General features: G+C 59.8%; 1 protein-coding gene and 1 pseudogene across 1 annotated transcript; both read right to left on the bottom strand.

Annotated features, from left to right (window-relative positions):
* Nucleotides 1–231: 231 nt before the first annotated feature.
* Nucleotides 232–4,798, bottom strand: LOC101415396 (zinc finger protein 639 pseudogene; annotated as a pseudogene).
* Nucleotides 4,799–7,507: 2,709 nt separating this feature from the next.
* Nucleotides 7,508–16,037, bottom strand: GLI4 (GLI family zinc finger 4). The gene is made up of 3 exons (XM_058276135.1): nucleotides 15,979–16,037; nucleotides 14,326–14,490; nucleotides 7,508–8,381 (listed from the first exon to the last, which is right to left on the bottom strand). The coding sequence occupies exons 2-3, from the start codon at nucleotides 14,450–14,452 to the stop codon at nucleotides 7,558–7,560; spliced, it is 951 nt and encodes a 316-aa protein (XP_058132118.1). The 5' UTR covers nucleotides 14,453–14,490; nucleotides 15,979–16,037; the 3' UTR covers nucleotides 7,508–7,557.
* Nucleotides 16,038–18,409: the final 2,372 nt, after the last annotated feature.

The following is an 18,409-nucleotide window of genomic DNA, read 5'->3' as shown; positions in this document are numbered from 1 at the left end:
CTCCCAGCGATGAACCTCCTGCCCTGGCTCACATCCCTGCCCTTCCTCAGGGGCCATCTCTGTGCCTCTGCAGCACGTGTGGGGTGCGTCAAGAATTCTCTTAAGTCTGAGCCTCCTGCTCAGGCCCATTTTCAGGGTCTGAAATAGAAGAAAAGGAATGAAAAAGTGTGCTTGGAGTCGGCGTCTCGGTTCGTGGCTTCCTCACGAGAAAGACTTCAAGGACGAGTCACGAACTAAACAAGCAGAGAATTTATTGGGGGTAAAGCAAGAGAACAGAAGTTGAGGGCCGGCATTCTCAAGGGAGAAACGCGAAGTTCTGCACTGGGGTCCCCTGTTTTATGGGGTGCAGGACCCCAGGGTCTGTGTTGATAAGCAAGGGCTGGGGGGGCCTGGGATGTGGGGGTTGCTGTTTAGTGACCACTGGCTTCTGGCCGCTGTCCATGACCTCTGTTAGCCTCAGGTCCCTGTCCACGGGGTGTGAGGTAACCTGGAAGCTAGCTGGGTGGTGGTGCTGGCGTCCCTCTTGTCCCTTCCCTCCTGGTGGGCTGCAGGCAGCTTGCGGTGTGTGTCGTAAGCTGCAGGGTGTGTGCTGCTCGCCGCCCCTTCCTCACTTGCCGGTGTGACTCAGCAGGCTAATGCTCGCCAGCAGCCCGTTGCCTCAGCTACTTCTACCAGGTGGTGTTGGTGAGGCTTATTAGGGTTTCTGCCCCCTTCCTCCTCAGGTGGCTCTTTTATCCTGCCTCAGAAGTGCTCTAGATTCAGGAGGGAGAAGACTGAAGCAGGAACAGTCAGTTTTCCAGGAGTATTTGCCCAGAGCCCACCACTCACTATGGCCTGTGCTAGGAGCTGGGGATGTGGCAGTGGCAGACACTGGCCTGAACTTGTCCTCATGGGCTGGGGGGTGTGGGGGAAGGGTTGTTCCATGACCAAACATGTGCAACAACAGCCATACTTGACATTAAAGGCATAGTATGGATCTAATAAACTTGTAGAAATAAAAGTTTTGAAGAAATTGTGGGAAAATTGAAAGCATCATGACTTGGGATCCTTTTTTTAATTTTAGAATTTCCAGATACTCTGTACCCACCAAGCAACAGCTCCCCCTTCCTGCCCCCTGCCCCACTTCCGACCCTGGCAACTCTAATCTGCTTTTTGTCTCTAGGAATTTGCTATATCCAGATATTTCCTTAAGTGAAATCATACAGTATTTGTCCTTACATGCCTTGCTTATTTCACTAAGCATAGTGTTTTCAGTGTTAAGTCCCGTTATGGCATATCTCAGAATATCATTCCTTCTTACGGCCGAGTAATAATCCATTGTGTGTTTACACCACATTTTTAAAATCCACTCATCTGTTGATGGACATGTGGTGTCTTTTTTTGCCAAAAGGCTGCTGATGCAAAGTACCAGGAATGGGTTGGTTCTTAGAAAGGGGATTTATCTGGGGAAAAGCTTATAGTCCCGAGGCCATGAAGTGCCCACGTCAAGGCATCAGCAGAGCTGCTGTCTCACCAAAGGCCGGCTGCTGGGCCCTGGGCTCCTGCCACGTGGTGAAGCAAGATGGCGCCAGTCTCTCCCGCCCCCAGAACCCACGTCTCCAGAGCTCAGCCGAGACCTTGTCTCTCCAGGCCTCTCATCCCGGTCTCTCGGGGCTTCTCTCCCTTTCCGTGGCTGTAGGCGATGGAGTTCTCTCTCACACAGCAGGATAAAAACGGCAGCTTCCTTTATCTGTGTTCTTCTCTGTGTCTCCATTTACATCAGACTCAGCAAGAGGGAGCAACTCAAGCTGAGTTATGCCGCACTGACGTAGCCCAATCAAAGGGTCTCACAGCCACAGGGATGGATTAGTTAGAAAACATTCCTTCTCTTTTAGGATTCATAAAAGAATTTCAAACTGCCACACAGGTGTTGCTCCCACCTTTTGGCTATTGTGAATAACGCTATTATGAACACTGATGTAAAAGTATCTGAGTCCTGGTGGTGGACTTGGCCGAGTGGTTAGGGCGTCCGCCTACCACATAGGTGGTCTGTGGTTCAAACCCCGGGCCTCCTTGACCCGTGTGGAGCTGGCCCATGCGCAGTGCTGATGCGCGCAAGGAGTGCCATGCCAAGCAGGGGAGCCCCACGCACATGGAGTGCGCCCCGTAAGGAGAGCCGCCCAGCGCGAAAGAAAGTGCAGCCTGCCCAGGAATGGCGCCGCACACACGGAGAGCTGACGCAGCAAGATGATGCAACAAAAAGAAACACAGATTCCCATGCCGCTGACAACAACAGAAGTGGACAAAGAAGACGCAGCAGACACAGAGAACAGACAACTGGGGTGGGTGGGGGGGAGGGGAGAGAAATAAATAAATAAATCTTAAAAAAAAAAAAAAGAATCTGAGTCCTGTTTTAAATTCAGTGTCAATGGTAATTCCACACTTAACTTTTTGAGGAAGGCCAGATTGCTTTCCACAGTGGCTGCACCATCTTATGTTCCTTGGTCTGGCCTGCTGGTTTCACCACTCTGGAGAACAACCTGACAGGAAGTAACCAGCACTGTCCATGCCTCCTAACTTCAGCGGAAGCTGTTCACACTGCAGGTCACTCCCCCCGACCAGCTCGTGAAATCAATGCCGTGGGCTGCAGTGAGCATTTAATGGGTGCTGGCCCTGGAGCTTGCAGTTCTGTCTTTGCCCCCTTTGCTTCCTGCCACTGGGCATGGCCCCTGGCCTCTGGGGCCTGCGTTGGCCTCTGTAAAAGCTGAGACAGTACCTTCACCTCCTGGAGGGTGTGCCGGGACTCACTGCCTGAGTGGAGGTGAACCCACTTTGTAACCTTACTGGCTGTGCAGGATCAGGGAATTTTAAAAAATTAATTTATTTAAGTATATCACTCATATGTAAACAATAAGTGTATAATAATAGTTGTGAACTTACTAAACAAACATATATAACATCATACAGGGCTCTCATAACTCACCCTACCATCAATAACTTGCATTGTTTTTAAACTTTTTAAACTAATGATTAAAGAGTATTGTTAAAATATTACTACTAAGCAAAGTATTTTTCCCCCAACCAACTCTCTAATTATTATCTTTATATCATTTATATATGAACATACATAAACAATTAAGTGTATGGTGAAAGTTGTGAACTTACAAAGCAAACATGCATAACATCACACAGGGGTCCCATACATCAACCCTCCACCAACACCTCGCATTGTTGAGAGACGCTTGTTACAAGTTATGAAAGAATACTGTCAAAATCTTACTAGATCAGGGCATTTTTGAGTCAGTATTCTTTTTTTCCTTAAAAAAAGGTTGAGGTTTTATTTTACCTCACCATAAGGTAGTTTAAATAAAGAGAACAATCAGGTTTTCTCATGAAGTGGAAGGTGACTTATTAATTCCTTTTCATTTTCAAACCTCCTCAAAACAGTCGTTACATTTATGAGGCAATTCAGCCGAATGCTTGAAATCTAAAGGAAGTTTAAGATCTCCAATTTGTCCTGTTGAATATTTACAATACTGATATAAATAAACCCCTTCAGGTAAATGTGCACTTAAATGCTTGCAGTAGTCCAGCATACTTGAAAAGATTTTCCCACAGTCATCACAGACACAGGGGAAATTTTTAGTGTGTTCAATAGCAACATGTCTGTTAACATTTGAGCGATCACTTGGAAAACCACATACCTGACAATGACCTTTTTTCATGTCAGAGGTAATCTTACTTAAGAGGCTGTACTGTCCATGTTCTGCACTGTTATACGTACCACTCACTTTTATTAATTTACACGCATACCCACCCCCCACCTGGCTGTGCAAGTCTTCTGGGTCATGTTTCATGTTCACAGAACTGGCACAAGCACTCTTCATCACAGCTGTGCTCCTGGAAATGTAGGTAGACTTCACTGCTTGAGAACCATAATCACACTGCTCACACCAATAAAGGTGAACCATAAAACGAGTGTCTGCAGTGTTCTGGTTTAGGTTAAAAAAATTACTGTCTTATCACCACACTATTTACAAATGTAGTGATCCTCCTCACAGTTTGGTGTGCTCCATCAGAAGCATGTTGATAGAGAAACTTTCCTTGTATACATTTGAATAAGTACGCTCATGCTTCAGTATCATATGTTGCTTTAAATCAGAAAAATATTTGCTGTTGAACTCACAAAGTTCACATTTTTAGAGGTCCCTGCTATGAGCTCTCACTAAAGGCCATTTCTGCTGGGCAGTCACTTTCAAAGCTTGGCTCTTGTCAAGCATTTTGCAAAACTTAGCTGGTGGCTCTTCATCAGTTTGGTCTTGGAGACTCTCAGAATTGTCTTCGGTCTCTATATCATGATCCTCAGAAATCGCATGCACTTCTGCAGCAACTGGAACATCTTGGGCAATGTGAACTTCTACAGTGTGGGGAGCCACCCACTGTGAAATCTCTACAGGACTCCTCTTGAGCTGGTGCTTGACAGATTCAGGTGAGACACACTCCTCATCATGAATTTCAGTATCTGCAGATTTTTCTGTAGAAAAGACAGAGTGGTCTAGAATTCCAAGTACAGAACTAGGTAACAGGTAGTTCTGATTTGTTTCTAGCTTTGATTCTAGCTGTAAATTTAGGCAAGTCAGGCGATGTCTCTATCAAAACCAACATCTTTGTTGTCAAAATATCTTATGGCTGATTGTTTCATAGAGCAGACACTATGACAATGATCAGAAAAATGTCCATTGAATCAATCTGCAATTTGGCTTATTCCAGAGGAATCTGAATAACAAAAGGGGTGCAAAGTCTTCCTTTTTCTTTTCTTTTAAATTTGCAGGAAAAATGCACTGGGCAGGCCCCTCTCCCTCCCATCCCCCATCCCCTGCCCATCTGCCTAGGGCCCCTGGCCCATCAGATGAACTGTAGGCCACATGGGGGCTTCCACCTCTGGGCTTTCTTTATCATTCATCTTGGCCCTCTCAAAGACTGAAACCTGGGGGAAACTGAGGCAGCATGCTATAGAATGTTGCACAGCAACAGAAAAAGACAAGGGCGTGGATGACAACTGGTGTTGAAAATGTGTGTAGGGACATTCGTGGCTGTCTGCCCATCCCAGCACCCTGTCCTGACCACGGATGTGACTTGAGACTCAGGTCACTAATGAGTCCAGCTCCCAGCCACAGTCCCTGTGGGACCAAGGGGGGACACACCCTGGGGTGTTCCTAGCGATTCACTGGCCAGGAGGAGCTAAAAGAGAAGGTGCGCCTGAGCTTTGAGCTCTGTGCTCCTTCAGGGCGAGAAAGCCCATGGAGCAGGAGAATTGGGCCAATCCTCCAGCATTAAGGACTCTTGCCCTAGTTTTACTAATTAGATTGGGAGAGATTAGTGGCTCATCTAACCTCACAGTTAGGGGTAGCACTGGCCTTTTATTTACTATACCATATTGCTTATATTTACGTAAAAACAAAAACTCCTATGTCCAACTGAAAAGTCTCCAAACTTGTTTTCTTGTCCTTTATTTGCTGATCCCTGCGCACCTGCCACCTGCACCACGACCTCCACACAAAGCCTGAGAAATGGGCCAGCCGGCGGGTCCTTTCCTTGTTGTGGCTCCTGGAAGATGCCTCCTTTCTGCAGCTCCTACGGTTTTGGGCTCTGAGTCCCTCTAGGGCCTTCATTTCCGGCTGTGGCCAAAGCCAGATGCTGCCCCGTGAGGCCGCCACCCCAGTAACCGCTTCCTGGGCTCCGAGGCTCACCGCTACCGTTGACCCTGCACTCGCAGGCTCCTCTTGTGCTGGCCCTGACCTGCTCCTGACCTGCCGACCTCCGGCCCGGACACCCCGTTTTGGGGCTCTGCTCTGCGCCTGGCAGCGAGCAGGACCCTCTGCCACCCTCTCGACCCTCGCGCGGCTGGCACGGCTATCCTGGGTCTGGCCCCGCCAGGGGGTTCCGGCCCGCGGAGGCAGGAAGCGGGGGCCGGGGCCGGGGTCAGGACTGGAGGGCCCACGCCTGGGCCACCGCCGGGCAGCGAGGAGCCCCAGGCGCAGGGAGCAGCCGAAGGCCGGGGCCAGACAGCGGAATAGTAGCCCTGACGTCCTTTCAGCCGGACGCCGGTCAGTCTAGGGACGAGGGAGGAAGGCGAGGCCTGGGTCCTGCCCAGGGGGAGGGGCGGGACGCAACGCCGCCCCTCCGCCCCGCTCCGCGGCCTTGGCGACAGGAGGGCGCGGCGGCCCCAGGGCTCCCGGGCCCCTTCCCCGCCGCCCGGCTGCGCGCCCCAGGAGAGCCGGACCGGCCTCGCCCCTCCACGCCCTCGCCCCTCCCCTCCCCCGCAGGCCCCAGACACGCCCACGCCACGCCCCTCAACCCCAGGCCCGCCCCGGCCCCTCCCTCTCCACCGACCCCGCCCCCTCAGCACTTCCGGGGCCGTCTAGGACGGCGGGAGGACTGCGGGACTCGCTCTCGGTGGCCCCCGTTAGCTCCCCGCAGGGCCGCGGCGCCCAGGCCTCCACGCGGCTCACAGGGGATCCCTGCAAGGCACACGCGTGACGCGCTCTCCCCGGCGAGGCGCGGCCCAGGCCCCGCGACACCCCCTCCCGGAGACGTCAGGCGTTTGGGGGCGGGCGAGGCTGGGCCTCAGCTCCCGCGGCGTCGACCTCTAGGCACCCGCTAGAACTTTCGATGGCTTGAACATTCTGCGCCTGTGCTGAAGGCAGCCCCCATCTTCCCTGCTGACTCATCTTGTCTCGGAGGTCGGGTCGGGCACCAGGCCCTCGGGGAGCCTCCCCTGAAGCCCCCGGGGGCGGCTGCTCGGGCCTGCTGCCCAGCCCGCGGGGGCCCCCACCCGGCGCAGGAGTCCCCATTCCGTAGGGGCGGGAAGTCGGGAAGCACGGGCAGGGGTCCACGCTACTGCACCACCGACAGGCGCCACAGCAGGCCCGGGGCCGCCGAGCCCGGACGTGTCGCCCCCGCCGCGGCCCACGCGCCACGCAAGCAGCCCCCAGCCTTTCCCGAGCAGGTGGCGGCTCCCAGCGCCGGTCCCCGGGTTGGTGGGTGGGGAGAACAAGGGCCAGGAGGCGCCTGACCTCGGGGGGCCGGAGGTGGGCGGGCAGAAGGCACGTGCAGCAGGGGGGCGCCCTATGTGTGGGAGAGGCGTGCGCGTGGAATGTGCTAGAAGCGGGAAGCGCCTGCATACCCGAGGGAACAGTCCCGCAGGGCCCCCCGCCCGTTGTTGGGAGCGGGCACCTGCCCTGTGCGCCTAGACGCCCACAAACCTGGCGCGGGGTGGGCAGAGGACGGAGGCGCCCCCGGGCAAAGCCAGCCCACCTCGCTGCCTTCGGGGGTCGCCCTGGGAGGCGGGCCACCACCCCCTGGCTGCGGTTCGGAGCGCGCCAGGTCACCTCCAGGCCTCAGTCCCGCCCCAGCGGCTCCGCAGGCCCCAGCGGGTCTCGGCGGAGGGGCCTGCTTGCGCCCGTCCCTGGACGGGCCCTTGGGGTGGAAGGGGGCCTCGAGCAGGCGGGAGCCGGCACCCACTTCCTCCAATCAAGCAGGGGTTTATTGCGGACCGCGGCGCGCAGCGCGGGCCGGCTACTCGCGGTAGTGGACGCGCTGGTGCTGGATGAGCTGCGAGCTCTGGCCGAAGGCCTTGCCGCAGGCGCCGCAGGCGAAGGGCTTCTCGCCGGTGTGGGTCCGCAGGTGGCGGAAGAAGTGCGAGCGGCCGCGGAAGGCCTTGCCGCACTGCGCGCACTCGTAGGGCTTCTCGCCGGTGTGGATGCGCTGGTGCTCGATGAGCACCGAGCTCCAGATGAAGGCCTTGCCGCACTGGCTGCAGGCGTAGGGCCGCTCGCCCGTGTGCAGCCGCTGGTGCCGCACCAGGTTGGAGCTCTGGCTGAAGGCCTGCCCGCACTCGCCGCACTTGTAGGGCTTCTCGCCGTTGTGCGTGCGCAGGTGCTGCGTGAAGTGCGAGCTGTGGCTGAAGGCGCGGCCGCACTGGCCGCACTCGTAGGGCCGCTCGCCCGTGTGCGCGCGCCGGTGCTGGATGAAGCCGGACCAGCCGCGGAAGGCCTTGCCGCACTCGTGGCAGGCGTACGGCTTCTCGCCGGTGTGGATGCGCTGGTGCTTCAGCAGCAGCGAGTTGTACTTGAAGCTCTTGCCGCAGGCCTCGCACCGGTGCGGCTTCCCGCCGCCGGCCGCCCGCGCCCCGCCCGCGGCGCCCGGGGCCCCGAGCGTCCTGTGCCAGCCCAGGGCCGCGGGCGCCAGGCCCGCCTCCCGGCCGGGGCTGTCCCCACACTGCGCTCTCCGCGGCAGGCCCCTCAGGAGGCTTCGCAGCGCCTCCCCTTCCTGGCCCAGCGCGCCCTCGGGCCCGTCCGGGTGGGGGGACGACGGCGCCGTCTCGGGCTCCGACTCGGACCCTGCAGAGAGAAGAGGGAGCGGTCAAGGTCACCAGCTGCTCCAGGCGGCGGACCCGCAGGGCCCCCACAACCGGGAGCCCCGAGAGCCGGGTGGGCAGGCTCGGCGCGTTGGAGGTGGAGTTGTGGGCGCCAGGGGGGTTCCGGAGTGTGGGTTTAGCTCTGAGCCCCGCACGAAGCTGCCACCAGCGCGGGGCGGCCGGATGGTGCAGCGGTGGGGACACTAGGACTGGCCCAGACGGAGGCGCCCGCAGACCCCAGTGGGGACCTGGAAGGGGCAGGAGAAAGAAACGGCCCCGGGGCTCAGGGAAGCCCCGAGGCCTGGACCAGAGCTCGGGAGCGGGCGGGGCGCGGGTCCGAGGAAGGAGCCGGCTAATGAGCTGGAACCTTAGGCCTCTCCACATGGCACGTGGGCCGGGGTGCAGCGGCTGCGACAGGGCAGTGGCAGGCGGCCAGCTGGGGAAGGGTGGGTGGGTGACCTGCCCCACTCCAGGGGACCCCCATCCCCCAGGGCTGGTTGTTGTGGGCTGCACGCCTGAGGCTGGGGGTCCAAGGCCAGCTCTGCAAGCCGTGCCAGCTCCTGAGCTGCCCACCAGTCCCTGCTTGCCCCCTTCCCACGGTCCTGGCCGGTGGGTGTGCAGGCCACGGCATGTTGCAGTGTGGGACAGGAAGAGATATGTCGTTTCCACAATAAAGGAAAAAGGGAAACTGAGGAGCTAATGATAACTACGAGCAGTATGTAATACCGGATGGAATCCAAGAATGGAGGAAAGGCATAAAGGGATGTAAAAAAACTGGGATGTGGACTGTTCTGTCAACGTCAAGCTTCCTGAGCCTGTAACTGCACTGAAGGTGAGGGTAGAGGTGCTTGCTTGCCTGCAGGAAGCCTGCACGGCTGCAGTGTGTGCAAGGAGCGCGCAGGAGCAGCCTGCCGTCGTGCTGGAGGCACAGGGAGGCAGGCTGCACAGCGCGTGACCTCGTACCTGGGGTGGGGGTGAGTGCTGGAGTGCTGCGTGGGGCTTGTATTGCTCTTGCAACTGTTCTCGAAGTTTGAAATTATTTCAAAATAAAAAGTTAAGAAAACAAACACACGCCCAGGACCACAGGAAGGTACACACGGCTTCAGGGATCCTGAAGGTGCCTTTCCCAGGGGCTCAGCGCTACCACGAGTGGACCCAAGCAGCCGGGGCAGGCTGTCGAGGGTGCGGGGTGGGGGTGGGGGTGGGCCGTAGAGGGCGCTGCCCCGACCGGAGGGTGCTCACGGCTCATCTGCTCCTGGAAACTGCTCTAGGTCCGTGGTTTGGAGGTGGGTCGTGCCCCCCAGGGGACACTTGGCAATGGCTGGGGCAGTGTGTGTGTCACGCGGGACAGGGGCCGCATCCAGTGGGGGAATGATGCGACTCAAAACGCCAGCAGTGAGTGAGGAAACCTCAGGAAGGGCGCGTCCTTGCTTCAGGTGTCCCCCGGGGTGCCCAGGCCCCGATGGCCTGGGAGAGCCCAGCCTGGCCCCGAGGGGGACAGCTCTGCAGGGCCCCCAGCCCCCTCCCTCATGAGTGCTGCCCTCGGGTGAGGAGCACGACACGATGACACCGACCAGCGCTTCGGAGAGCTGCCCTGTCCTCATGGACTGATGGTGTCTAGGTGGGGCTGGCAGGGGGCAGTGAGTGGCTGGGATTTGGGGGCCCCAGTCAGGCCCGATTTAGGGCACAGGCTGGACAGGCTGTGCAAGAGCCCCAGGGGCAGGAGGGCCTTGGCTCAGGGAGAGTTCCTGCTGGGCGGCAGCCACAGCCGCAGGTCTGTCTGCGATAACTCCGGGACTGAGCCGGGGTCCCAGCAGTGGGGGTGCCCCAAGGCGCCTGGTCACAGCTCCTGGTAAAGGGGCTCGAGAGCTGGGCCCCACCAGCCCCGGGCTGAGCAGCTCCCCACTCACCGGGCCAGCAGGTGTCCCCCCACCCCAGACCTTCACCCCCCTGGATGTCGTGCTGCGCCAGTCCAACAAGCTCCTCTTCCCGTGGTGGCTGGGACAGCCTGTCAGGGCTGGAGCCAGGGGAGCCGGGGGAGCTGGGGGACGGGGCGCGGCTCACCCCCCAGCCCGAGGCTCCTCCCACCCTGCAGGATGCCCTTCACCTCCCCTGGTCAGCGGGGAGCCACTCCCTCCGGGAAGCCTTCCCAAGGGCCCCCTTTCCCGGTGCTGTGTCCGCCGGCACCCTGCTCCTGACCCCACCGCCTCACTGTAGCCGTCACCCCGCCACCAGCCTCCAGGGAGGCCCTGCACCATCCTGTTGAGACCCCTGGGAACAGGCCTTCCTCAGCGCTGGCCGACTGGTCACGGAGGCCCAGGGGTCCAGGAGGGGCGGGCCTCTGGCCCGAGTGGCCATTTCCACCTTGGGGGCCGCTCCCCAGCAGCCTGTGCCCAGCCCGGAGCGCGCCGGCTCAGCGCCGCCCAGCAAGGACCTGCCTCTGGAGCCAGGAGCACCGAGCTGGCCGCTGGGCCCCACCAGGAGGGGGGGCACTGCCAGGCACCCGGTGCAGGGAGAGCCGCCAGCACCTCGAGGGCTCCAGGCGGGGGAGCTGGGGCGCAGGCTGGAGTTAGTGACAGGGAGGGGCATGGCGTGGAGCCCGCCAGGCCTGCTGTGGAGACCGAGGCCTCCGGGGGCCCCTTCAAGGCCCACTGAGTCACTTCCGGGGAGCCCCCAGGCAGAGCTCCCAGGCCACAGTGTCGGGGGGAGGGCTCAGGGGTCATGGGGCTGTGGGTCCCCCAGGGTAGGTGCGGCTCAGGTGCCCCGGGCAGGGTTACCGTGGTCTCCGCCCTCTGGGCACGGCGGCATCTGCCTTCCAAGGTGGCACCCACGGACAGGTGGGGTCAGGCGGGGGGAGCGCTCCAGCAAACCGCCTGCCCCCACGACGCCTCCAGCCCCGTCACGGGACCCCCACATGGTTGTGGCTTCATGAGTGAGCAAACCGCTCCGGGAGGTGGGGGGCAGAGGCCGGCTCCAGGGTTCCGGGGCCCTCCCAGTGAGCGCTGCCCCTGCTGGGTCCCCCAGCCCCCCGCGAGGCCCAGGCAGCCGCCCACTCACCCCTCCCCTGTTCACCGCCCCAGCTGCCCCAGCGGGGAGCACAGCGCGAGCCCCGGGGAGCTCGAGGCCTGCGCGGCACCAGGGCTTTGTGGGGCGCAGGGGAGGACCGAGACTCCCAGGCGGTGGGCACGCCCGCGTGACACCCCTCCCCGTTCCACGGGTGCCCGACCCAGGGCTGGCTCCCCAAGACACCTCCTGAGAAGGGGGCCTTCCCTCCCCCGGTCGCTCACACACTTCCTCTCTCTGTTCTAAGCCCCTGGGAGTCCCTGGGCCCCGGGCCGGGGTGCCCACGGGGGCCCTGGGGGAGCTGCCCCCTCCTCATTCCTGGGGCTGTGTGCCCAGACCCGTGCCAGAGGCCAACGGGGACCCCGGGAGCCGCCTCTGCGCCCCCCACTGTGAGGAAAATGCCCTCGAGGGCACGGGCGCAGGGGTCCACGCACCCCAGCTGGATGGAAGCCTGTTCCAGCTGTGGCGTGACCTGCCTCGGGCTGTCCTGGAGCGCCCCCACTGCTCAGGGGCCCCCGTTCCCACAGAGGGCCAACAGTCCCCACCCCGGAGCGCCTCGAGGTTCAGGGGGCAGCGTGGCTGGACGCTGGAGGCCAGGCTGCTGAGCAGCGAGCAGGGGTTCCGAGGGGCTTTGGGGCCGACAGCCCCCCTGGAAAGGTGCTGCGCCGGGTCCTGGGGGTCCCTGCTGCCCCCTGCCCACACAGCGCTGCCCCTGGGCCCCGACCAAACCTTCCGGGCTCTCTGGCAGCACCAGCTCTGGGTCCCTCACCTGCCCCAACCCCAGCACTGGCTCCCGACGGGCGCCTCGGCCAGGGGCAGGGAGGCCCCAGAGAGGAGGGCACGGTCGCCCCGCCCTCCCCCCAGCCCCCCCTGCTATGAAGGGGCCCTAGGATGGAGCTGCCGGGGCAGCAGTGGCCCCAGAGCCCTGGCTTCCAGCTCGGCGCCACCAGAGGTTCGGGCCCCAGGGAGCTGGGGGCGGGACGCTGGGCCCCCAGTGTGCGGAGCGCCCTGGGCCTTCCCGAACACGACGCCCACGGGAGGCGTGGGCGAGACACGAGCTCGAGGCTCCACGAGGCGTCCGTGTCCGTGCCCTGGCCGGCCGCTCGGGAGCCGAGATGGAGCCCCCGCCCCAGCTGGCTCCGTGCGACCCGGCCCCCGTGCTGGGCAGAGAGGGAGGCCGTCCCCACCACCCCCGCCCCGCAGGGCCTCCCCCAGGACCCGGAGGGGGCCTGGCCACGGCTGGCCGTGATCTTGGTTCTTTGTGGTCCTCGGGGGTAGCCCACGCCCCTCCCATGGGCAGACCCGGCACCCAGAGGTGGCTCCCGAGCCCCGAGGGGCACGTGCCAGCAGATGGCCCCGGCCTGCAGGCATCTGTGGGCCAGGGGACCAATTCCGCTGCCAGGCTTGGGGCCCGGGCAGGGCCCCTGGCCCCCTCCCGTCCTGAGCCCCCACTCTGCTCCCCAAGCTGCCTCTCTCACCACACCAGCCCCCAGAAGAGGCATGCCTTGCCGCCGGAGACCACCCAAGGAGCAGTCAAGGGCACAGCTTGGGTCAGGCTGGCCTGGTCTAAGTTCTGCTGGCTTCCCCTTGCGCATCCGTTTCCAGGCCCCCTGGTGACAAGTCAGGGGCCCACCCTGCAGGTGCTAGGTGAGGAACAGGAGGTACAGCATTGGCCTGGGCCCTGGGAATTCCCACTGAGCTGAGGGAGGGGGCTCGGGGCTGGGGTGGCAGCCAGCACGGAAGGAGGGTGGCCGCCCCGCGGCAGGGCCCAGAACGTGCCAGGAAACACCGGGGCCCGTCCCGGGCAGTGCCAGCCCCACACCCTGCACCGCCCCACAGCGCAGCCCTGTCTGAGCCCACACACGTGGGGCCCGGAGCTGCAGCTCCGCCCTGTGTGCTGGGGCCCCTGGACAGTGCTGTGCCAGAGAGCAGTGTGGGAACTGACCAGGACGGCCCCTGCACTCTGGCTGGCTGACCCGGACGGGTCCTGCGCTCCGGCTGGCGACCTGCACGGGCGCTGCGCTCCAGCTGGCTGACCCCACACAAGCTGTGGACACTTTCTGGTCTCACCTGCCTCCTGCGAGAGACCACCAAGCCCCACCTGACAGGGCTGCCGTGGAGGGCCAATGTGACAAGGCCCGCTCAGCCCCTGGCGTGGTGTGGCGTTCGCCGTGCTCTAACCTCCTGCCTCCCTCAGAGCCGAGACCCATCAAGGGCAGGAAGCCTGCGCAGAGCAGCCTCCAGCTCCAGGCCTGGCTGGCTGCGGTGCAGGCGCCGGGGTCCAGGGAGGGACCCAGCACAGCTACTGTCACCAGCTCATTTTTGGGGCTTGCTCCCACCAACAATCTCAGTGAGAGGGAGCAAGGCCAGGCCTCCCGTGGAATGGAAACCTCCAGAACCCAACTCCCACGCCTGACCAGTGGCCAGCCTGCCTCCAAAAGCACCCCCACCTCAGCACCCCCGGGCCTGAGAGGACCGAGGGCAGCCCCACCAGGGGCGGAGGGAGGCCAGCGGCTGCATCCCCGCAGGTCCCTGGGACCCAGCCAGAACAGCCTGGCAGGAGCTGGGGGAACTTCCTGTTTGCCTGGCTGAGTCGGGGGCCCAGGGGAGGTCTCCTTCCCTTCCCTCCCCCGCCCAGAGGCACAGCCAGCCCTGGAGCTCGGGGTCAGAGCTCACACCCGCATCGCCTCCTCGGGGCCCTGGCCTGGGGGTGCAGGACCCCGCAGCCTAGCGAGGAGCTTGCTCCGGGCCCTGCTGAAGTGTGTGGCGCCTCTAGTCGGCCGGGGTGGGCGTGGGGCCCCGTGGTGGGGTGTGGGGGCAGCGGGGGGAGGCGGGGGTGGCAGCACAAGCCAGCAGGGGAGTACCATGTTGCGGACGATGGAGGTGGAGCAGGGCCTCGTGGTGGTGGGCTGCAGGAGGCATCCCTGGTGACGAGACGCTGACAGGGGACGCGGCAGGAGGGGACTCCCGGCCGTCCCCTGGGGCCGCCATCTTCCCCGAGGCCTCCTGAAGGTGTGCACACCCGGGACCTGGGGAAAATGAAAACCGCGGCAGGATGAGGGGGTCAGGGGCCACGCGGCATCCCTGGGGCAGCCCAAGGTGGGATATTTGCTCAGGGAGGGAAACGAGGGCAGGCAGAGGTCAGGTGGGTGAAGCCCCGGCACAGGAGGGGGCTGGGTGCGAGGTGGCAGCGAGGAGCCCATGTGAAGGGCACAGAAGCTCCTGTCCCAGCAGGTGCCTGGGATGTCCTCCCAGCCAGAGAACAGCACCCTGGTTCTTCCGGAAGAACGCCCTGCTCCACCGCTGGGGCCACCGTCCTGCAGCAGGGAGAGCACCTGAGACCTGGCTGGGAAGCAAGAACGGCTCAGAGGAAATCCATTTCTTTTTTAGGAGGTACCAGGCTCAGAGGAAATCCATTTCTTTTTTAGGAGGTACCAGGGATTGGACCCGGGACCTCGTACACTGACACGGGAAGCAGGTGCTCAGCCACTGAGCTACACCCACTCCCCCAGGTGAAGCCTTAACGAGGCTTTCCCTGAAAAGCAGAGGGGAGGCCCCCTAGAGAGGAAGACTTCCTCACCCCTGACCCAGCCCACCCGCAGCTCCCCCGGGGACTCATTTGGGGTCAAAAGTTCTTTTCCCTAATTTGATTTGCAAGGATGGCTTGAGGCCAGTGTGAAGAGGTGTTCTGTTGTGTTCCTTCTCCCCTGTGATAAAGGAGGAACTCTATTCTGGGGTGTAAAGAAGAGAAGGGGAACAAAGAGCATTGGGCAAGGGCTGCAGGGGACCTGTTTCAAGAAAAGAAGGGGGCTGACCCTGGCAGCTGCCACAGCGGACCCCGGGACTTCCCGGCCAGCCCCTCGGCCGGCTTACTCCCTCAGGATGAAGGGTCAAGGCCGGCCTGAGGTGGGCGCGTGGGGAGGGGTGCAGGCGTCACACTTGGGTCCCCAACCACCTCAGCAGCATCTGAAGCTACTTCGCTCACACACGAGGGACTCTCCTGGGAAAGGGCATCCTCGGTGCCTGAGGGGGGTGCGGGTAGGGGTGGAAGCCCTGCAGCCCCAGGGGTCGCAGGCGACGAGTCGCAGGCGGGCAGTCCTCCGCGCCCCTCCGGGCTTGGAGCTCCGAGCCCCCGGGGAAGGGCAGGATCCCGGGGAGCGCGGCTGCAGAGCGCAGCGGCCGCACACGCCCCCTCCGGGGGACCTCAGGCGAGGGGCCTCCCTGGGCCTCAGTTTCCCATCTGCACAGCGGGGACAGCGACCAGCTCCCGCCACGGGAACCCCTCGGTGGCCAAGAGCCAGTGCGGCCGCCGGCTGCAGGGCGCCCCCCGCGTCCCCCGTCTCCGCTCCGGCGCCAGGGGCCAAGGTCAAGGCGAGGGGCGGCTCTGCAGGGGTCGGCGAGGCCAGACCCGGGCGGGGACGGGGGAGGCCGCTCCGGGCCGGGCCCGCGGGAAGCCCCGCACGGCCGCGCGCCCGGGGGCGTCGGGCGCCCCGAGCCCGGGCCCGGCGCCCACTCACCTTCCACGCCCGGAGGCGGTGGCCCGCGCGCGCCGGCCGGAAGTGCGCCCCGCCCCGCCCCCGCGGGCGCTTCCGGGACGCTCTAGGCGCGCGGAGGACCCGCCGCTCGCTGGCCGCGGAAGCCGCGCTGGGCGGACGGCGCCCCGGCAGAGCCCGCGCCCCCGGCCCCGCAGAGGCGCCCGCCCTCCTCCGCGCACCTCGGGCGCAGGGCCCCGGCTCCCCTCGCGGCCCCGCCCGCAGCAGGCCGAGCCCCTGGCGGCCGCCCCCGAGCCCCCGGCACTGCCGCCGCACCCCCCTCCTTCCTCCCGGCCGGGCGGGAGCCGGGACCTCCCGGCCTCCGGGGGCCTCCGTGCGCTCTCGGCCGAGCAGGGGTGCTGACACCGGACTTGGCCAGGGAGCTGGTGAGGGGCTCGCCCTGCACCCAGCATTTGTCCGGATTATTTCCTGAATAAGGAGGAGCAAGCTCAGGGCTGAAGCTGGGCAGGTGCCTTCCGGGAGCGGACCCCGCAGGAGGCAGAGCCTGGCCCCGCGCCCTCACCGTCCTGCGCCCTGGTGGTCGCCAGCAGGGACCTGGGAGCCCGGGCCCAGTGGGTTCCTAACCCAGAGGCCGAGACACGGGCTGCTCCACTGGGCGGTGGAAGCCGTCCTCGGGATTTCTGACCGGGCATCTGTTTAACCTATTTTTGTTGTTGAAGTCAGAATTAAATTTTATTTCATATTGATGGAAACTGAAAACGGTTTACATTTTCCCACACTACAACAAAACTTTTCAACGGAATAAGACATCCTACCATAAATATGATGTTGCTGATTTGTAGAACTGAATGTAACTGTTTAAATTCCTCAAAGTAAAGGACAATGCGTTTGTAAATGATTGTTTAAAAATTTTAAATACAGACATAAACATAGGACTTATTATTAACATTCTATATTGTACACTGCCAAATTATTTCCATTATCAGTTAGTACCCATTTATAAAGATGCAATCCCACCATTGTTTTAATCAGTTGGAATACAGCCAAAAAATACCAAGGACTGGACGTGGCTCAAGCAGTTGAGCACCCTCCTCCCGCATGGGCGGTCCTGGTTGGGCTGTGGGTGCCTCCTGAGGGAAAAACAGACAATGCGCAAACAGACAAGGGAGCCATGGCGGGGGGGGGGGGGGGGGGGGGGGGGGGGGGGGGAATACCAACAAACACACATTTCAATTAAATATTAAAGTCACGTGATAATTATACCATATATATTGAGTTCTGACTAACTTTTACTACCCAGAAATTTGTTGTCAAATATTTTTTACCAGTAATCTGAAAATTGTGCTATATAAAATTAAAAGATTGCTATTTTTATTTGCACAAAAACCAATTAAAAAATCATTGACTAAAGTCAAAATTTCAAAGAAATTCAGTGGCAGATAAAAATAAAGCAAAATTTTCTGATGGATATAATTTTCCACAGTCGTTAGTTTCAAATGTACAAAATAAGTAAACGCTATGTTACAGGGATAATCTTAGACCAAATCATCTTAGAAATTACAATTTTAAAGATTAATTCTTAAATATTTCAGGACATACTAGACTATGATCTAATTATTCTTCCAGTTGATTACAGAAAATTAAAATCACAGAATTACTCCTGTTACCTGAACTAAAGATTCTAATAACTGAATAAGTCTAAGAATGGGCTAAGATACAGTTGAAGAAATAAGTAGTACAGAATTGTTAAGTGATGTCCAATTTCATTGTAAGGATAAATACATCATAAATGCCATATGTCTGTGGTTCAGAATGTTAAATTACAGTATGTATTCACACCAGATGTCTATGCAGGGAAGCAATATTTGGTCTCCTATGAAGGATAATTAAGGAAGAATACATCTTTTCTAGAGAGTACAAAAGAATATTAAATGGAAATAAGTAAAAAAAAAAAAAAAAGACTGGTCCCAAAATAAAAGGGCCATTAATTGAGGAGAGCAATAATATTACTCACCCACTAATACCTAAAAGTATTGTTCCTGTTATTGGGAATAATATAATATCTCATTCTTATTACAATTATGTATATATGAATACATATATAAGAATGCTGTCACTGTATGGTGACTAGTTAACTTTGGAATAAAGCCATTGTCTAAGTCACAACATACCTGAATCATTTATATCTTAACTGCTCATTAAAAAAAAATTTTTTTAAAGATACATAAGTCACACAAAATCTTACAATAAAAAATAAAAGAGGTTCCCATATACCCCTCTCCCCACACCCCCCACTCCTCCCACATCGACAATTTCCTTCATTAGTGTGGTACATTCATTGCATTTGATGAGTGCATTTTGGAGCATTGCCACACAGCATGGATTATAGTTTATTTTTATTTTTTTAATTATTTATTTATTTATTTTTTAAATTACATTATGAAAAATATGAGGT

Source organism: Dasypus novemcinctus, chromosome 14 (assembly GCF_030445035.2).
Source record: "Dasypus novemcinctus isolate mDasNov1 chromosome 14, mDasNov1.1.hap2, whole genome shotgun sequence".
NCBI lineage: Eukaryota > Metazoa > Chordata > Mammalia > Cingulata > Dasypodidae > Dasypus > Dasypus novemcinctus.
This window is presented reverse-complemented; position numbering and strand designations above follow the sequence as displayed.

Excerpts from the sequence above, each read along its gene's own strand:
- GLI4 (XM_058276135.1), bottom strand. The coding sequence starts at position 14,452 with ATGGCGGCCCCAGGGGACGGCCGGGAGTCCCCTCCTGCCGCGTCCCCT. Across the intron at positions 8,382-14,325 it reads CCTCCATCGTCCGCAACATG|GGTCCGAGTCGGAGCCCGAG; the intron begins GTACTCCCCTGC and ends TTCTCTCTGCAG.